General features: G+C 50.0%; 1 protein-coding gene across 2 annotated transcripts in view; it reads left to right on the top strand.

Annotated features, from left to right (window-relative positions):
* Window positions 1-20,569, top strand: part of LOC140117030 (O-acyltransferase like protein-like) — an 86,242-nt gene that overhangs the window by 40,105 nt on the left and 25,568 nt on the right. For both annotated transcript variants that reach the window (XM_072133467.1, XM_072133465.1), the window contains one exon: window positions 41-143. In XM_072133467.1, coding sequence (XP_071989568.1) covers window positions 41-143 — 103 coding nt within the window. The remainder of the gene's footprint in view (window positions 1-40; window positions 144-20,569) is intronic.

Below are 20,569 nucleotides of genomic sequence, written 5' to 3'. Positions count from 1 at the left end.
TTAATAAAATATTCAAAGTATCTCTGGTATCTCACAACAGATAACTCCTTTGAATGGCTATCCAATGTATTAGAGAAGCCAAAGTACATCTACGTGGTCAGTGGCCCTGTCTTTTTGGGGGTGGACACCTTCTTCTTTCTAAGGTAAGAAACGACACGCGTGACGTTACATGTTTGGAGCAAATACTGTAAACTCTTTAAGGATAAAATAAACAGTGGAGGAAGGCAATAAACGACTCCGATATAAATCTATGTACAAATCGGATGGATAACCTTTTAAAGTTTGTAGTAGATGGTACCTAACCCCCCAAAAACTAGCAAAAATTAATCAAGATTCCAAAGAATATTGCTGGAGGGAGTGCAACAACCTTACATAAGTGGTGGGGCTGCGATCGAGTGGTACATGTATGGAATTATACTTTTGGGCTCATCTCTAAAATACGGAACACCTATACCCCACTGTGTCCGGATATTCTGATGTTTTCGGGGGATGCACGGCTGGGACAAGTTTTTAGAAGGGGATTGTGTCGCACACAATCAGATTTTGGCGCAATCGTGCCAGCTTCCATGCGACACAAATCAGGGGCCGTGCCGTCGGGCGATCCGACTGATTCAGCCTGAGCGCAGAATTTAACTTTAAAATTGTGTTGCAAGCCCAAGCACTTACATGTACCAGGAATATAATTTTATAATTGTTTTTTTCAGCAAAACCACTTAGGTCAGGGATTAAACAAGATATGTTTCTGCATCAGTGTAGCTACAGCATTCTCAAAGTATGTTTAGTTCATAATGCACAAAAGCAAATGGTAGATTTCCTTTAACCTCCTGAATGAACTATGGACTGAAAAGGTTGACTGTCTCCAGGTTCAAATACTCATGTGCTTCTGGGGGTTAAGTCTAACATTCCTGCTGGGGTCAGCCATTTAGCCCTTCTAATGTTGGTGACAAAATCTGAATAGACACCAAGACAATGTATGGTATGATATCTCAATCTCTGTGGAAAAGTGATGCCATGCAAGGTTAGGCAGATGTGTGATGCCTTATTTGTGTCACAAAGTATTATACAGAAACCTCCAGTGGAGCAGGACCTGGGCTTGGTTACTTAGGGATAAAGAAGTAGATTGAGACTCCAATGTACCCACAGGTGAAGCCTGTTGCGCTTGCCATCAGGGGGGAAGAGGCCCTTTTGAGTTCGGTGTACTTCTGGTCTCTCCTCTTGGTTTTCCTTTCCCGACAGGCCTTACGGCCTCACTAGCCTTAGACATTAACTTCTTCACACAAAATATAATCAAAATGTAATGGAACACAGAATAATAGAAATACTAACAAGGACCCACATAAGAGACCGCCCTTAAAACATGGGTGGTTAATACTAGAGTTCATTTGTTTCCCTAAGAAGTTTATTAATCCCCATCAAAACTTTAATAAGGCATCTTGACTTTAGAGAATGCAATTAGGTCTTCTTTCTAGCTGTAATGGAGTACTTGTTGTCCGCGGAACCTGGAAGGCATCATCAAATCCGGGGTCATCTCTCTTCCTCACATGCCTTTTTTTATCGCCAACCCATCTCCAGGTTGAAGCTAATGAAAGAGAAAACTCAAAAACATACTTTAGTACAGAGCGTGTGTAAGGTTATTGTCAGGACCGGGAGTCTGTGGACCCTCTGGACCACCGCTGGAGGTGGTACTAGCCGACCTGGGACCGGAGTCTAAGTGGAACCCCGGTGTTCACCAGAGCCCGCCTCAAAGCAAAGCGGGATTCCACCAAGTCGTTCCACAGGTGCGACTAGCCCACCGTGGCTGCCAAGGTAGTAATACAGGAGACACCACTCACGTCAGAAATCGCAGGAGCTGGCACACAGGAACGCAGGACCACAGGGACGGACTGGCACACAGGAACGCAGGACCACAGGAACGGACTGGCACACAGGAAAGTAGGACCACAGGAACGGACTGGCACACAGGAACGGACTGGCACACAGGAACGCAGGACCACAGGAACGGACTGGCACACAGGAACGCAGGACCACAGGAATGGACTGGCACACAGAAACGGACTGGCACACAGGAACGCAGGGCCACAGGAACGGACTGGCACACAGAAATGGACTGGCACACAGGAACGGACTGGCACACAGGAGTCACAGGAACGCAGGAATCACAGGAACCCAGGAATCACAGGAACCCAGGAATCACAGGAGAGCTTTCTCTTCATGAGAAGACTTGAAGATCCAGCAAGGGCAATAGGAAGAGGCTGGAATTTAAATCAGGCCAGCGCCAATTATTGGCGCACTGGCCCTCTAAATCTTAGTGAGCCGGCGCACGCGTGCCCTGAAAATTAATAAATGTGCTCCAAAATATACTCATATACTCCACAACTGAGCATAGTCAATACTTGGTCTTTCTCTCTGGGAAAGGTACAAAATATCTTTAGGTGTGCTGGGGTGACCTTCACGGTCTGTAACATAGAGGCCACTACACCAAATACTGGAGCACCTGGATGTTTTGACCATAAGTCACCTGGGTCACAATATGTTGTAAAGAGTCTATTGTCCATAGATAAGATTGGCACCTTCTTCTTGCTGTATCTTCTGTCTTTCTTTTGCCGCTTGTCTCTGCAGAACCTGTTAGGACTTACCAAGGTAGAGGTTTCCTCAGCTGGCAACACAGTCATGGTGGCGACTAAGGGTACAGACGTCCTGGCAGCTTCCTTGGCTGCTCTATCTGCTACGTCATTCCCTTGTGTTTCTGTTCATCTTGGTGCGTACCTTACTCTTAACAATAGCTACTAGAGATGAGCGAGCACTAAAATGCTCGGGTGCTCGTTATTCGAGACAAACTTTTCCCGATGCTCGAGTGCTCGTCTCGAATAACGAGCCCCATTGAAGTCAATGGGAGACTCGAGCATTTTTCAAGGGGACCAAGGCTCTGCACAGGGAAGCTTGGCCAAACACCTGGGAACCTCAGAAAAGGATGGAAACACCACGGAAATGGACAGGAAACAGCAGGGGCAGCATGCATGGATGCCTCTGAGGCTGCTTAATCGTACCATTATGCCAAAATTATGGGCAACAGCATGGCCATGACAGAGTGACCGAATGAGGCTAGATAGCATCTAAAACATGCAATAATTGACCCTGACACTATAGAAGACGGCATGCAGAGGCAGCGGCAGGCTAGAGACATACCCTAACACAGCATGGTGGCGACATAGTGACCAAGTTCCATAACGTATCTGGTGAAACACCCGAAAAATGAGCCTGACACAGCTCTTTTAATAAGGGGACGACATGTGGAGGCAGCCATGGAGACGACTTTCATGATTAAGAGCGACAGTATGGGGCATCCATATTGCGCTGCTATGATTGCAACTTCAGGTCTCCAGCATGGCGGTGACAGATGGGCTGAGTTCCACTATGTATCTGGTGAAACACCTGAAAATTCTGCCTGACACAGCTCGTTTGATAAGGGGATGATGTGCTGCATATCCTCTCGTGCTCCAGCATCTGGGGTATAGAGAGTTGAAAGTTGCGCATGGAGACATTGGTGGACGCTGTGGAGGATCGTGAAGGCAAAATGGACAGGAAACAGCAGGGGCAGCATGCAAGGATACCTCTGAGGCTGCCTAATCTTGGGATGGAGCTGGTGGTCCGCTGCCAGGCGAGCTTTCGCCTGTCCAAGCCCCTGTCTCTCGGCTCCTCCCCACCCAAAATGGGCCTGGGGGCCAGAAGCGTTTTCTTTGAAAAAATTATAATTTTCAAAGCAGGCGGGGTCGTTTGAATATTTCACCTAGGAATAATGGAATAGCATAGTGGTTCTATTTTTAATTATTTTTTCGGAAATGGTTCCATGATTAAGAGCGACAGTATTGGGCATCCATATTGCGCTGCTATGATTGCAACTTCAGGTCTCCAGCATGGCGGCAACAGATGGGCCGAGTTCCACTATGTATCTGGTGAAACACCTGAAAACTCTGCCTGACACAGCTCGTTTGATAAGGGGACGATGTATGGAGGCAGTGAAGTAGTAGTAGATTAAAGGTGCTGCAGTTAAAACTATGTTAGTTGGATCTTGGGATGGAGCTGGCGCTCTGCTGCCAGGCGTGCTTTCGCCTATCCAAGCCCCTGTCTCTCGGCTACTCCCCAAACAGCACTTCTAAGAACCTTTTGTATAAGATCAAGTGTAGTAGCGTTCTTATAAGTTTGGGTTATGGCGGGTGAGGGGAATGTAAACAGATGCGCAAGAAGCGCTGAAATAATATCGGTAAATGATAAAAGTTTGCCAGTATATTTTGTGGATTACACAGCAGGGTGGCGACAAAGTTAACAAGTTTGATGTGGAAGCCATGAAAACAACCCAAAATTCTGCCTGACACAGCTCGTTTGATAAGGGGACGATGTATGGAGGCAGCTATATGGACGACTTTTGGAAACAGCTATATGGACGACTTTTGGAGGCAGCTATGGCGATGACGTGTGGAGGTAGCAATGGAGACAAGGTGTGGAGGCAGCTAAAAAGACGACGTGTGGAGGCTGCTATGGAGACAATTTAATTTGGATAGTGCCTGTATGTGGCAGTCCAAAAAAGTTTTCAAACCTGAGGAGCAGGTAGGTGGTCCTCCAGAAAAATTAAATAGATTGAGTGCCTGTATGTGGCACTCCCAAAAATTGTTTAAAACAGAGGACCGGGTAGGTGGCCCTCCAGAAAAATTAAATACATAGAGTACTATAGCTAGAGCCAGTTGGCCCTGGCAAAAAATAGCCAGTTTCCTCTGCTTTAGTGTACAAAGAGGAGGAGAAGGAGGACAATGAGGAGGAGGAGTGCATACATTATTCAGGTTGAGCTTCTTTCACCTGGTGGAGAATGGAAATCCTGAGAAATCCAGGCTTTATTCATCTTGATAAGCATCAGCCTGTCAGCGCTGTCAGTCGACAGGCATGTACGCTTATCGGTGATGATGCCACCAGCTGCACTGAAAACCCGCTCGGACAACACACTAGCGGCAGGGCAGGCAAGATCCTCCAAGGCGTACAGCGCCAGTTTGTGCCACATGTCCAGCTTTGACACCCATTAGTTGTAGGGAGCTGTGTGATCATTTAGGATGATGGTATGGTCAGCTACGTACTCCCTCACCATCTTTCTGTAAAGATCAGCCCTACTCTGCTGAGACTGGGGGCAGGTGACAGTGTCTTGCTGTGGTGACATAAAACTGGCAAAGGCCTTGTAAAGCGTACCCCTGCCAGTGCTGGACAAGCTGCCTGCTCGCCTACTCTCCCTCGCTACTTGTCCCGCACAAGTACGCCCTCTGCCAATAGCGCTGTCAGAAGGGAAATACTGGAAAAAGGGAAACAAAAAGGGGGAAAAAGTCAGATCATGACTAAGGACTCCACAATTTAGTCCGAAACGCGTAGATCGTGTATCAGTGGTCACACTGGATATGGCTGCACGCTTTTAATATGAAGAATAAAATGCTATGATTTTAGAAGACTTGGAGTGCTGGAATATTTCTACCAGAAGGGAAATACTGTTTCAGCTTGTGCACCAGGGCCTGCTGGTATTCATGCATTCTCACACTCCTTTCCTCTCCAGGGATGAGAGTGGAAAGATTTTGCTTGTACCGTGGGTCCAGGAGAAGGAATACCCAGTAATCGGTGCTGGAATAAATTCTTTGAACGCGAGGGTCACAGGATAGGCAGCCTAGCATGAAATCTGCCATATGCGCCAGAGTCCCAACGCGCAAGAATTCACTCCCCTCACTGGCCTGACTGTCCATTTCCTCCTCCTCCAACTCCTCTTCTTCTGCCCATACACGCTGAACAGTGAAGGACTGAACAATGGTTCCCTCTTCTGCCTCGCCAACATTCTCCTCCTCTTCCTCCTCATCCTTCTCCACCTCCTCCGATATGCGCTGAGAAACAGACCTAAGGGTGCTTTGGCTATCAACAAGGGAATCTTCTTCCCCTGTCTCTTGTGACGAGCGCAAAGCTTCCGACTTCATGCTGACCAGAGAGTTTTTCAACAGGCCAAGCAGCAGTATGGTGAGGCTAATGATGGCGACATCGCCACTGACCATCTGTGTTGACTCCTCAAAGTTACTCAGCACCTGACAGATATCAGACATCCACGTCCACTCCTCATTGTAGACGTGAGGAAGCTGACTGACCTGACTACCAGTTCTGGTGGAAGTTGAAATCTGGCAGTCTACAATCGCTCTGCGCTGTTGGTAAACTCTGGATAACATGGTTAATGTTGAATTCCACCTCATGGGCACGTCGCACAACAGTCGGTGAGCGGGCAGTTGGAGGCGGCGCTGCGCTGCCCTGAGAGTGGCAGCATCTGTGCTGGACTTCCTGAAATGCGCACAGATGCGGCGCACTTTCGTGAGCAAATCAGACAGATTGGGGTATGTCTTGAGGAAACGCTGAACTATGAGATTTAACACATGGGCCAGGCCTGGCTTCAGGTTCAGCGATGCCAGCCACAGCTCAGTTTGCGCCATGATGCCCTGTAATAGCTCTTGGGCGGTGTGCCTTTTATCGCATAGGCTCAGCAGTTTGAGCACCGCCTGCTGTCGCTTAGCGACGGCACTGCTGCTGTGCCTAGAGCTACCGACTGATGGCGCCATGCCCACGGATGGTAATTCGGAGGAGGAGGTGGAGGAGGGGTGGGAGGAGGAGGAGGCATAGTAGGTCTTTGAGACCTGGACCGAGGTAGGCCCCGCAATCCTCGGCGTCGGCAGTATATGACCAGCCCCAGGGTCAGACTCGGTCCCAGCCTCCACCAAGTTAACCCAATGTGCCGTCAGCGATATATAGTGGCCCTGCCCGACAGCACTCGTCCACGTGTCCATGGCCAGGTGGACCTTGTCAGAAACGGTGTTGGTCAGGGCACGGATGATGTTGTCTGACACGTGCTTGTGCAGGACTGGGACGGCGCATCGGGAAATGTAGTGGAGGCTGGGGACCGAATACCGAGGGGCGGCCGCCGCCATGAGGTTTTGAAAGGCCTCGGTCTCTACCAGCCTATAGGGCAGCATCTCCAGGCTAAGCAGTTTGGAGATGTGGACGTTGAGGGCTTGGGCGTGTGGGTGGGTTGCACTATACTTCCTTTTGCGCTCCAGCATCTGGGGTATGGAGAGCTGAACGCTGCTGGATGCTGTGGAGGATCGTGGAGGCGAAGATGGGGTTTGGGCACGGGAGGTGTTTGGGCCGGGGTCCTGGGCAGGGGGCTGACTAGCAGATGACACAGGGGAAGGAGCAGTGGTGTGCCCGGCTGGAGGTGAACAGGCTTGGTGCCATTGAGTGGGGTGTTTAGCATTCATATGCCTGTGCATACTGGTGGTGGTTAATCTGATAGTGGTGGAACCCCTGCTGATCCTGGTTTGGCACAGGTTGCACACCACAGTCCGTCGGTCATCCGGTGTTTCTTTAAAGAACCTCCAGACTTCTGAAAATCTAGCCCTCACCACGGGAGCTTGACTACGTGAAACATTTGGCGCTGATGCACCAGCTCTGGCCCTGCCTCTCCATCTGGCCCCACCACTGCCTCTTCCAACCTGTTCTGCTATAGGATTTGCCTCCGTCTCAGAAGCACTGTGTTCACTGGGCCTATCAACCCAGCTTGGGTCTGTCACCTCATCATCCTCCGATCCCTCAGTCTGCTCCCCCCTCGGACTTCCTGCCCTGACAACAACTTCACCACTGTCTGACAACCGTGTCTCCTCATCGTCCGACACCTCTTTACACACTTCTTCCACTACGTCAATAATGTCATCATCACCCACAGACTGCGACCGGTGGAAAACCTGGGCATCGGAAAATAGCTCAGCAGCAACCGGACAAGTGGTTTGTGACTCTGGGAAGGGTCCAGAAAACAGTTCCTCAGAGTATGCCGGTTCAAATGCCAAATTTTCCTGGGAGGGGGCAGACTGGGGAGAAGGAGGCTGAGGTGGAGGAGTGCTGATTTCGGTGACATGGGTGGACTGCGTGGAAGACTGACTGGTGGACAAATGGCTAGAAGCATTGTCCGCAATCCACGACATCACCTCTTCGCACTGTTCTGGCCTCAACAGTGCTCTACCACGAGTCCCAGTAACTTGAGACATGAACCTAGGGAGTGTAGCTCTGCGGCGTTCCCCTGCTCCCTCATCAGCAGGTGGTGTCCCACCCCGCCCAGGACCACGGCCTCTGACCCCTGCAGTAGTTGGACGCCCACGTCCCCGCCCTCGTCCTCTACCCCTAGCCCTCGGGTTAAACATTTTCAAAATTAAAGTGTAAACTGTAAATTTTTTTTGTTTTTTTGTGTTTTTTTGTGTTTTTTTTTTTTAAACAAAACGATGCTATATCCTATTGCTATGGCTAGTTTCTAACCTACACTGACAGCACACAACTGGATTTTGTGCTGTTCCTGATGACTTTGAGTTATAAAAGTAAATAAACGTAAAAAGAAATAAATCAGCAGACTCTGCCTAACTCAAATCAAACCCCTAATAAATTGTCCCACTTCGGTGTTTAAGGTGGATATGTGTGTCACTAAGAGCTAAACACAACGGTCGCAGGTCTCCCTGCAAATTCCTCACAATATGGTACTAGCTGCACTACTAGTGGCAGCAAGCCCAGCTACAGGCAAACCAAAAAAAAGTAAAATATAACGCTATTGTAGGCCTAAGTAAGCCGTTGGGGTTCTCCTATGGCTATTTTCTAGCCTACACTGAAAGCACACTGCTTTGCCAGATTAGTGTTCCTCACTGTATGGGGGTAGTGTTACTCACTGTATGGCGGTAGTGTTCCTCACTGTATGGAGGTAGTGTTTCTCACTGTATGGCGGTAGTGTTCCTCATTGTGTGGAGGTAGTGTTCCTCACTGTATGGGGGTAGTGTTCCTCACTGTATGGGGGTAGTGTTCCTCACTGTATGGCGGTAGTGTTCCTCACTGTATGGGGGTAGTGTTCCTCACTGTATGGGGGTAGTGTTCCTCACTGTATGGGGGTAGTGTTTCTCATTGTATGGGGGTAGTGTTCCTTACTGTATTGGGGTAGTGTTCCTCACTGTATTGGGGTAGTGTTTCTCACTGTATTGGGGTAGTGTTCCTCATTGTATGGGGGTAGTGTTGTTAACTGTATTGGGGTAGTGTTCCTTACTGTATGGGGGTAGTGTTCCTCACTTTACGGGGGTAGTGTCCCTCATTGTATGGGGGTAGTGTCCCTCACTGTATGGCGGTAGTGTTCCTCACTGGATGGGGGAAGTGTTCCTCACTGGATGGGGGAAGTGTTCCTCATTGTATGGGGGTAGTGTCCCTCACTGTATGGCGGTAGTGTTCCTCACTGTATGGCGGTAGTGTTCCTCGCTGTAAGGGGGTAGTGTTCCTCATTGTATGGGGGTAGTGTTCCTCACTGTATGGGGGTAGTGTTCCTCACTGTATGGTGGTAGTGTTCCTCACTGTATGGGGGTAGTGTTCCTCATTGTATTGAGGTAGTATTCCTCACTGTATGGCGGTAGTGTTCCTCACTGTATGGCGGTAGTGTTCCTCGCTGTATGGCGGTAGTGTTCCTCACTGTATGGGGGAAGTGTTCCTCATTGTATGGGGGTAGTGTTCCTCACTGTATGGAGGTAGTGTTCCTCACTGTATGGCGGTAGTGTTCCTCGCTGTATGGGGGTAGTGTTCCTCATTGTATGGGGGTAGTGTCCCTCACTGTATGGCGGTAGTGTTCCTCGCTGTATGGGGTTAGTGTTCCTCACTGTATGGGGGTAGTGTTCCTCACTGTATGGGGGTAGTGTTCCTCATTGTATTGAGGTAGTATTCCTCACTGTATGGGGGTAGTGTTCCTCATTGTATTGAGGTAGTGTTCCTCACTGTATGGAGGTAGTGTTCCTCACTGTATGGGGGTAGTGTTCCTCACTGTATGGGGGTAGTGTTCCTCACTGTATGGGGGTAGTGTTCCTCACTGTATGGGGGTAGTGTTCCTCATTGTATGGGGGTAGTGTCCCTCACTGTATGGCGGTAGTGTTCCTCACTGTATGGCGGTAGTGTTCCTCGCTGTATGGGGGTAGTGTTCCTCATTGTATGGGGGTAGTGTCCCTCACTGTATGGGGGTAGTGTTCCTCACTGTACGAGGGTAGTGTTCCTCACTGTATGGGGGAAGTGTTCCTCATTGTATGGGGGAAGTGTTCCTCACTGTATGGCGGTAGTGTTCCTCATTGTATGGGGGTAGTGTTCCTCACTGTATGGGGGTAGTGTTCCTCTTTGTATTGAGGTAGTATTCCTCACTATATGGGGGTAGTGTTCCTCATTGTATTGAGGTAGTGTTCCTCACTGGATGGGGGTAGTGTTCCTCACTGTATGGGGGTAGTGTTCCTCACTGTATGGCGGTAGTGTTCCTCACTGGATGGGGGTAGTGTTCCTCACTGTATGGGGGTAGTGTTCCTCACTGGATGGGGGTAGTGTTCCTCACTGTATGGGGGTAGTGTTCCTCACTGTATGGGGGTAGTGTTCCTCATTGTATGGAGGTAGTGTTCCTCACTGTATGGGGGTAGTGTTCCTCACTGTATGGGGTAGTGTTCCTCATTGTATGGAGGTAGTGTTCCTCACTGTATGGGGGTAGTGTTTCTCACTGTATGGCGGTAGTGTTCCTCACTGTATGGAGGTAGTGTTCCTCATTGTATGGCGGTAGTGTTCCTCACTGTATGGGGGTAGTGTTCCTCACTGGATGGGGGTAGTGTTCCTCACTGTATGGGGGTAGTGTTCCTCACTGTATGGGGGTAGTGTTCCTCACTGTATGGGGTAGTGTTCCTCATTGTATGGAGGTAGTGTTCCTCACTGTATGGGGGTAGTGTTTCTCACTGTATGGCGGTAGTGTTCCTCACTGTATGGAGGTAGTGTTCCTCATTGTATGGCTGTAGTGTTCCTCACTGTATAGGGGTAGTGGTCCATATAGTGAGGAACACTACCGCCATACATTGAGGAACACTACCCTCATACAGTGCGGAACACTCCCCCCATGCAGTGAGGAACACTTCCCCCATACAGTGAGGGACACTACCCCAATACAGTGAGGGACACTACCCCAATACAGTGAAGAACACTACCGCCATACAGTGAGGAACACTACCCCATACAGTGAGGAACACTACCCCCATACAGTGAGGAACACTACCGCCATACAGTGAGGGACACTACCCCCATACAGTGAGGGACACTACCCCAATACAGTGAGGGACACTACCCCAATACAGTGAAGAACACTACCGCCATACAGTGAGGAACACTACCCCATACAGTGAGGAACACTACCCCCATACAGTGAGGAACACTACCCCCATACAGTGAGGAACACTACCCTCATACAGTGCGGAACACTACCGCCATACAGTGAGGAACACTACCCCCATACAGTGAGGAACACTACCTCCATACAATGAGGAACACTACCCCCATACAGTGAGGAACACTACCACCATACAGTGAGGAACACTACCACCATACTGTGAGGAACACTACCTCCATACAGTGAGGAACACTACCCCCATACAGTGAGGAACACTACCCCCATACAGTGAGGAACACTACCCCCATACAGTGAGGAGCACTAACCCCATACAGTGAGGAACACTACCACCATACAGTGAGGAACACTACCACCATACAGTGAGGAACACTACCCCCATACAGTGAGGAACACTACCCCCATACAGTGAGGAACACTACCTCCATACAGTGAGGAACACTACCACCATACAGTGAGGAACACTACCTCCATACAGTGAGGAACACTACCCCCATATAGTGAGGAATACTACTGCCATACAGTGAGGAACATTACCTCCATACAGTGAGGAATACTACTGCCATACAGTGAGGAACATTACCTCCATACAGTGAGGAACACTACCGCCATACAGTGAGGAACACTACCGCCATACAGTGAGGAACACTACCCCCATACAGTGAGGAACACTACCCCCATACAGTGAGGAACACTTCCCCCATACAGTGAGGAACACTACCCCCATACAGTGAGGAATACTACTGCCATACAGTGAGAAATACTACCCCCATACAGTGAGGAACACTACCCCCATACAGTGAGGAACACTACCCCCATACAGTGAGGAACACTACCCCCATACAGTGAGGAACACTACCCTCATACAGTGCGGAACACTACCCCAATACAGCGAGGAACACTACCCCCATACAGTGAGAAATACTACCCCCATACAGTGAGGAACACTACCGCCATACAGTGAGAAATACTACCCCCATACAGTGAGGAACACTACCCCCATACAGTGAGGAACACTACCCCCATACAGTGAGGAACACTACCCTCATACAGTGCGGAACACTACCCCCATACAGTGAGGAACACTACCGCCATACAGTGAGGAACACTACCCCCATACAGTGAGGAACACTACCTCCATACAATGAGGAACACTACCCCCATACAGTGAGGAGCACTAACCCCATACAGTGAGGAACACTACCCCCATACAGTGAGGAACACTACCCCCATACAGTGAGGAACACTACCCCCATATAGTGAGGAACACTACCCCCATACAGTGAGGAACACTACCCCCATATAGTGAGGAACACTAACCCCATACAGTGAGGAACATTACCTCCATACAGTGAGGAATACTACTGCCATACAGTGAGGAACACTACCCCCATACAGCGATGGACACTACCGCCATACAGTGAGGATCACTACCCCCATCCAGTGAGGAACACTACCCCCATACAGTGAGGAACACTGCCCCCATACAGTGAGGAACATTACCCCCATACAGTGAGGAATACTACTGCCATACAGTGAGGAACATTACCTCCATACAGTGAGGAACACTACCGCCATACAGTGAGGAACACTTCCCCCATACAGTGAGGAACATTACCGCCATACAGTGACGGACACTACAGCCATACAGTGAGGAACACTACCCCCATACAGTGAGGAACACTTCCCCCATACAGTGAGGGACACTACCCCCATATAGTGAGGAATACTACTGCCATACAGTGAGGAACATTACCTCCATACAGTGAGGAACACTACCGCCATACAGTGAGGAACATTACCCCCATACAGTGAGGAATACTACTGCCATACAGTGAGGAACATTACCTCCATACAGTGAGGAACACTACCGCCATACAGTGAGGAACACTACCCCCATACAGTGAGGAACACTACCCCTATACAGTGAGGAACACTACCCCCATACAGTGAGGAACACTTCCCCCATACAGTGAGGGACACTACCCCCATATAGTGAGGAATACTACTGCCATACAGTGAGGAACATTACCTCCATACAGTGAGGAACACTACCGCCATACAGTGAGGAACACTACCCCCATACAGTGAGGAACACTTCCCCCATACAGTGGGGAACATTACCCTCATACAGTGAGGAATACTACTGCCATACAGTGAGGAACACTACCGCCATACAGTGAGGAACACTACCCCCATACAGTGAGGAACACTACCCCCATACAGTGAGGAACACTACCCCCATACAGTGAGGAACACTACCCCCATACAGTGAGGAACACTACCTCTATACAGTGAGGAACACTACCGCCATACAGTGAGGAACACTACCCCCATACAGTGAGGAACACTTCCCCCATACAGTGAGGAACATTACCCCCATACAGTGAGGAATACTACTGCCATACAGTGAGGAACACTTCCCCCATACAGTGAGGAACATTACCTCCATACAGTGAGGAATACTACTGCCATACAGTGAGGAACATTACCTCCATACAGTGAGGGACACTAACCCCATACAGTGAGGAACACTACCCCCATACAGTGAGGAACATTACCCCCATACAGTGAGGAACACTACCGCCATAAAGTGAGGAACACTACCCCCATACAGTGAGGAACACTTCCCCCATACAGTGAGGAACATTACCCCCATACAGTGAGGAATACTACTGCCATACAGTGAGGAACACTACCGCCATACAGTGAGGAATACTACCCCCATACAGTGAGGAACACTTCCCCCATACAGTGAGGAACATTACCCCCATACAGTGAGGAATACTACTGCCATACAGTGAGGAACACTACCGCCATACAGTGAGGGACACTACCCCATACAGTGAGGGACACTACCCCCATACAGTGAGGAACACTTCCCCCATACAGTGAGGAACACTACCCCCATACAGTGAGGAACACTACCGCCATACAGTGAGGAACACTACCGTCATACAGTAAGGAACACTACCCCCATACAGTGAGGGACACTACCCCCATATAGTGAGGGACACTACCCCCATACAGTGAGGAACACTACCGCCATACAGTGAGGAACACTACCGCCATACAGTGAGGAACACTACCGCCATACAGTGAGGAACACTACCGCCATACAGTGAGGAACACTGCCCCCATACAGTGACGGACACTACAGCCATACAGTGAGGAACACTACCCCCATACAGTGAGGAACACTACCCCCATACAGTGAGGAACACTACCGCCATACAGTGAGGAACACTATCCCCATACAGTAAGGAACACTACCCCCATACAGTGAGGAACACTACCCCCATTTAGTGAGGGACACTACCCCCATACAGTGAGGAACACTACCCCCATACAGTGAGGGACACTACCCCCATATAGTGAGGGACACTACCGCCATACAGTGAGGAACACTACCGCCATACAGTGAGGAACACTATCCCCATACAGTAAGGAACACTACCCCCATACAGTGAGGAACACTACCCCCATTTAGTGAGGGACACTACCCCCATACAGTGAGGAACACTACCCCCATACAGTGAGGGACACTACCCCCATATAGTGAGGGACACTACCGCCATACAGTGAGGAACACTACCGCCATACAGTGAGGAACACTGCCCCCATACAGTGAGGAACACTACCGCCATACAGTGAGAAACACTACCGCCATACAGTGAGGAACACTACCGCCATACAGTGAGGAACACTGCCCCCATACAGTGACGGACACTACAGCCATACAGTGAGGAACACTACCCCCATACAGTGAGGAACACTACCGCCATACAGTGAGGAACACTATCCCCATACAGTAAGGAACACTACCCGCATACAGTGAGGAACACTACCCCCGTTTAGTGAGGGACACTACCCCCATACAGTGAGGAACACTACCGTCATACAGTAAGGAACACTACCCCCATACAGTGAGGAACACTACCGCCATACAGTGAGGAACACTACCCCCATACAAAGGGGAATACTACCCCCATACAGTGAGGAACACTACCCCCATACAGTGAGAAACACTACCCCCATACAAAGGGGAATACTACCCCCATACTGTGAGGAACACTACCGCCATACAGTGAGGAACACTACCCCAATACAGTGAGGAACACTACCCCCATCCAGTGAGGAACACTACCTCCATACAGTGAGGAACACTGCCCCCATACAGTGCGGAACACTCCCCCCATGCAGTGAGGAACACTACCGCCATACAGTGAGGGACACTACCCCCATACAGTGAGGGACACTACCCCAATACAGTGAGGGACACTACCCCAATACAGTGAAGAACACTACCGCCATACAGTGAGGAACACTACCCCATACAGTGAGGAACACTACCCCCATACAGTGAGGAACACTACCCTCATACAGTGCGGAACACTACCGCCATACAGTGAGGGACACTACCACCATACAATGAGGAACACTACCCCCATACAGTGAGGAACACTACCACCATACAGTGAGGAACACTACCTCCATACAGTGAGGAACACTACCCCCATACAGTGAGGAACACTACCCCCATACAGTGAGGAACACTACCACCATACAGTGAGGAACACTACCACCATACAGTGAGGAACACTACCTCCATACAGTGAGGAACACTACCCCCATACAGTGAGGAACACTACCCCCATACAGTGAGGAACACTACCTCCATACAATGAGGAACACTACCCCCATACAGTGAGGAGCACTAACCCCATACAGTGAGGAACACTACCACCATACAGTGAGGAACACTACCACCATACAGTGAGGAACACTACCTCCATACAGTGAGGAACACTACCCCCATACAGTGAGGAACACTACCACCATACAGTGAGGAACACTACCTCCATACAGTGAGGAACACTACCCCCATATAGTGAGGAATACTACTGCCATACAGTGAGGAACATTACCTCCATACAGTGAGGAATACTACTGCCATACAGTGAGGAACATTACCTCCATACAGTGAGGAACACTACCGCCATACAGTGAGGAACACTACCCCCATACAGTGAGGAACACTACCCCCATACAGTGAGGAACACTTCCCCCATACAGTGAGGAACACTACCCCCATACAGTGAGGAATACTACTGCCATACAGTGAGGAATACTACCCCCATACAGTGTGGAACACTACCCCCATACAGTGAGGAACACTACCCCATACAGTGAGGAACACTACCCCCATACAGTGAGGAACACTACCCCCATACAGTGAGGAACACTACCCCATACAGTGAGGAACACTACCCCCATACAGTGAGGAACACTACCTCCATACAGTGAGGAACACTACCCCCATACAGTGAGGAACACTACCCCCATATAGTGAGGAACACTACCACCATACAGTGAGGAATACTACTGCCATACAGTGAGGAACATTACCTCCATACAGTGAGGAATACTACTGCCATACAGTGAGGAACACTACCCCCATACAGTGAGGGACACTACCGCCATACAGTGAGGATCACTACCCCCATCCAGTGAGGAACACTACCTCCATACAGTGAGGAACACTACCCCCATACAGTGAGGAACACTACCCCCATACAGTGAGGAACACTTCCCCCATACAGTGAGGAACATTACCCCCATACAGTGAGGAATACTACTGCCATACAGTGAGGAACATTACCCCCATACAGTGAGGAACACTAACCCCATACAGCGAGGAACACTTCCCCCATACAGTGAGGGACACTACCCCCATATAGTGAGGAATACTACTGCCATACAGTGAGGAACATTACCTCCATACAATGAGGAACACTACCGCCATACAGTGAGGAACACTACCCCCATACAGTGAGGAACACTTCCCCCATACAGTGAGGAACACTACCCCCATACAGTGAGGGACACTACCCCCATACAGTGAGGAACACTACCCCCATACAGTGAGGAATACTACTGCCATACAGTGAGGAACACTACCGCCATACAGTGAGGAATACTACCCCCATACAGTGAGGAACACTACCGCCATACAGTGAGGAATACTACCTCCATACAGTGAGGAACACTTCCCCCATACAGTGAGGAACATTACCCCCATACAGTGAGGAATACTACTGCCATACAGTGAGGAACACAACCGCCATACAGTGAGGGACACTACCCCATACAGTGAGGAACAGTACCGCCATACAGTGAGGAACACTACCCCCTTACAGTGAGGAACACTACCCCCATACAGTGAGGAACACTACCGCCATCCAGTGAGGGACACTACCCCCATATAGTGAGGGACACTACCCCCATACAGTGAGGAACACTACCGCCATACAGTGAGGAACACTACCGCCATACAGTGAGGAACACTACCGTCATACAGTAAGGAACACTACCCCCATACAGTGAGGGACACTACCCCCATATAGTGAGGGACACTACCCCCATACAGTGAGGAACACTTCCCCCATACAGTGAGGAACACTACCCCCATACAGTGAGGAACACTACCCCCATCCAGTGAGGAACACTACCCCCATACAGTGAGGAACACTTCCCCCATACAGTAAGGAACACTACCCCCATAGAGTGAGGGACACTACCCCCATAGAGTGAGGGACACTACCCCCATACAGTGAGGAACACTACCGCCATACAGTGAGGAACACTACCGCCATACAGTGAGGAACACTACCGCCATACAGTGAGGAACACTACCGCCATACAGTGAGGAACACTGCCCCCATACAGTGACGGACACTACAGCCATACAGTGAGGAACACTACCTCCATACAGTGAGGAACACTACCGCCATACAGTGAGGAACACTACCCCCATACAGTGAGGAACACTACCCCCATTTAGTGAGGGACACTACCCCCATACAGTGAGGAACACTACCCCCATACAGTGAGGGACACTACCCCCATATAGTGAGGGACACTACCGCCATACAGTGAGAAACACTACCGCCATACAGTGAGGAACACTACCGCCATACAGTGAGGAACACTACCGCCATACAGTGAGGAACACTACCGCCATACAGTGAGGAACACTACCGCCATACAGTGAGAAACACTACCGCCATACAGTGAGGAACACTACAGCCATACAGTGAGGAACACTACCCCCATACAGTGAGGAACACTACCGCCATACAGTGAGGAACACTATCCCCATACAGTAAGGAACACTACCCCCATACAGTGAGGAACACTACCCCCATTTAGTGAGGAACACTACCCCCATAGAGTGAGGAACACTACCCCCATACAGTGAGGGACACTACCCCCATACAGTGAGGAACACTACCCCCATACAGTGAGGAACACTACCGCCATACAGTGAGGAACACTATCCCCATACAGTAAGGAACACTACCCCCATACAGTGAGGAACACTACCCCCATTTAGTGAGGAACACTACCCCATACAGTGAGGAACACTACCCCCATAGAGTGAGGAACACTACCCCATACAGTGAGGAACACTACCGTCATACAGTAAGGAACACTACCCCCATACAGTGAGGGACACTACCCCCATATAGTGAGGGACACTACCCCCATACAGTGAGGAACACTACCGCCATACAGTGAGGAACACTACCGCCATACAGTGAGGAACACTACCGCCATACAGTGAGGAACACTACCCCCATACAGTGAGGAACACTACCCCCATACAAAGGGGAATACTACCCCCATACAGTGAGGAACACTACCCCCATACAGTGAGGAACACTACCCCCATACAAAGGGGAATACTACCCCCATACAGTGAGGAACACTACCCCCATACAGTGAGGAACACTACCGCCATACAGTGAGGAACACTACCCCCATACAGTGAGGAACACTACCCCCATACAAAGGGGAATACTACCCCCATACAGTGAGGAACACTACCCCCATACAGTGAGGAACACTACCCCCATACAAAGGGGAACACTACCCCCATCCAGTGAGGAACACTACCTCCATACAGTGAGGAACACTGCCCCCATACAGTGAGGAACACTACCCCCATACAGTGAGGAACACTACCCCCATACAGTGAGGAACACTACCCCCATACAGTGAGGAACACTACCGCCATACAGTGAGGAACACTACCCCCATACAGTGAGGAACACTACCCCCATACAGTGAGGAACACTACCCCCATACAGTGAGGAACACTACCCCCATACAGTGAGGGACACTACCCCCATACAGTGAGGAACACTACCACCATACAGTGAGGAACACTACCCCCATACAGTGAGGAACACTACCCCCATACAGTGAGGAACACTACCCCCATACAGTGAGGAACACTACCCCCATACAGTGAGGGACACTACCCCCATACAGTGAGGAACACTACCACCATACAGTGAGGAACACTACCTCCATACAGTGAGGAACACTACCTCCATACAAAGGGGAACACTACCCCCATACTGTGAGGAACACTACCGCCATACAGTGAGGAACACTACCCCAATACAGTGAGGAACACTACCCCCATACAGTGAGGAACACTACCCCCATACAGTGAGGAACACTACCGCCATACAGTGAGGGACACTACCACCATACAAAGGGGAACACTACCCCCATACTGTGAGGAACACTACCGCCATACAGTGAGGGACACTACCCCCATACAGTGAGGAACACTACCCCCATACAGTGAGGGACACTACCCCCATACAGCGAGGAACACTACCCCCATACAGTGAGGAACACTACCCCCATACAGTGAGGGACACTACCCCCATACAGTGAGGAACACTACCCCCATACAGTGAGGGACACTACCCCCATATAGTGAGGGACACTACCGCCATACAGTGAGGAACACTACCGCCATACAGTGAGGAACACTGCCCCCATGCAGTGAGGAACACTACCGCCATACAGTGAGAAACACTACCGCCATACAGTGAGGAACACTACCGCCATACAGTGAGGAACACTGCCCCCATACAGTGACGGACACTACAGCCATACAGTGAGGAACACTACCCCCATACAGTGAGGAACACTACCGCCATACAGTGAGGAACACTATCCCCATACAGTAAGGAACACTACCCGCATACAGTGAGGAACACTACCCCCATTTAGTGAGGGACACTACCCCCATACAGTGAGGAACACTACCGTCATACAGTAAGGAACACTACCCCCATACAGTGAGGGACACTACCCCCATATAGTGAGGGACACTACCCCCATACAGTGAGGAACACTACCGCCATACAGTGAGGAACACTACCGCCATACAGTGAGGAACACTACCGCCATACAGTGAGGAACACT

This window comes from Engystomops pustulosus, chromosome 1, assembly GCF_040894005.1.
Source record: "Engystomops pustulosus chromosome 1, aEngPut4.maternal, whole genome shotgun sequence".
NCBI classification, from domain to species: domain Eukaryota; kingdom Metazoa; phylum Chordata; class Amphibia; order Anura; family Leptodactylidae; genus Engystomops; species Engystomops pustulosus.
Note: the sequence above shows the minus strand (reverse complement) of the source record. Positions and strands in the feature narration are given on the sequence as shown.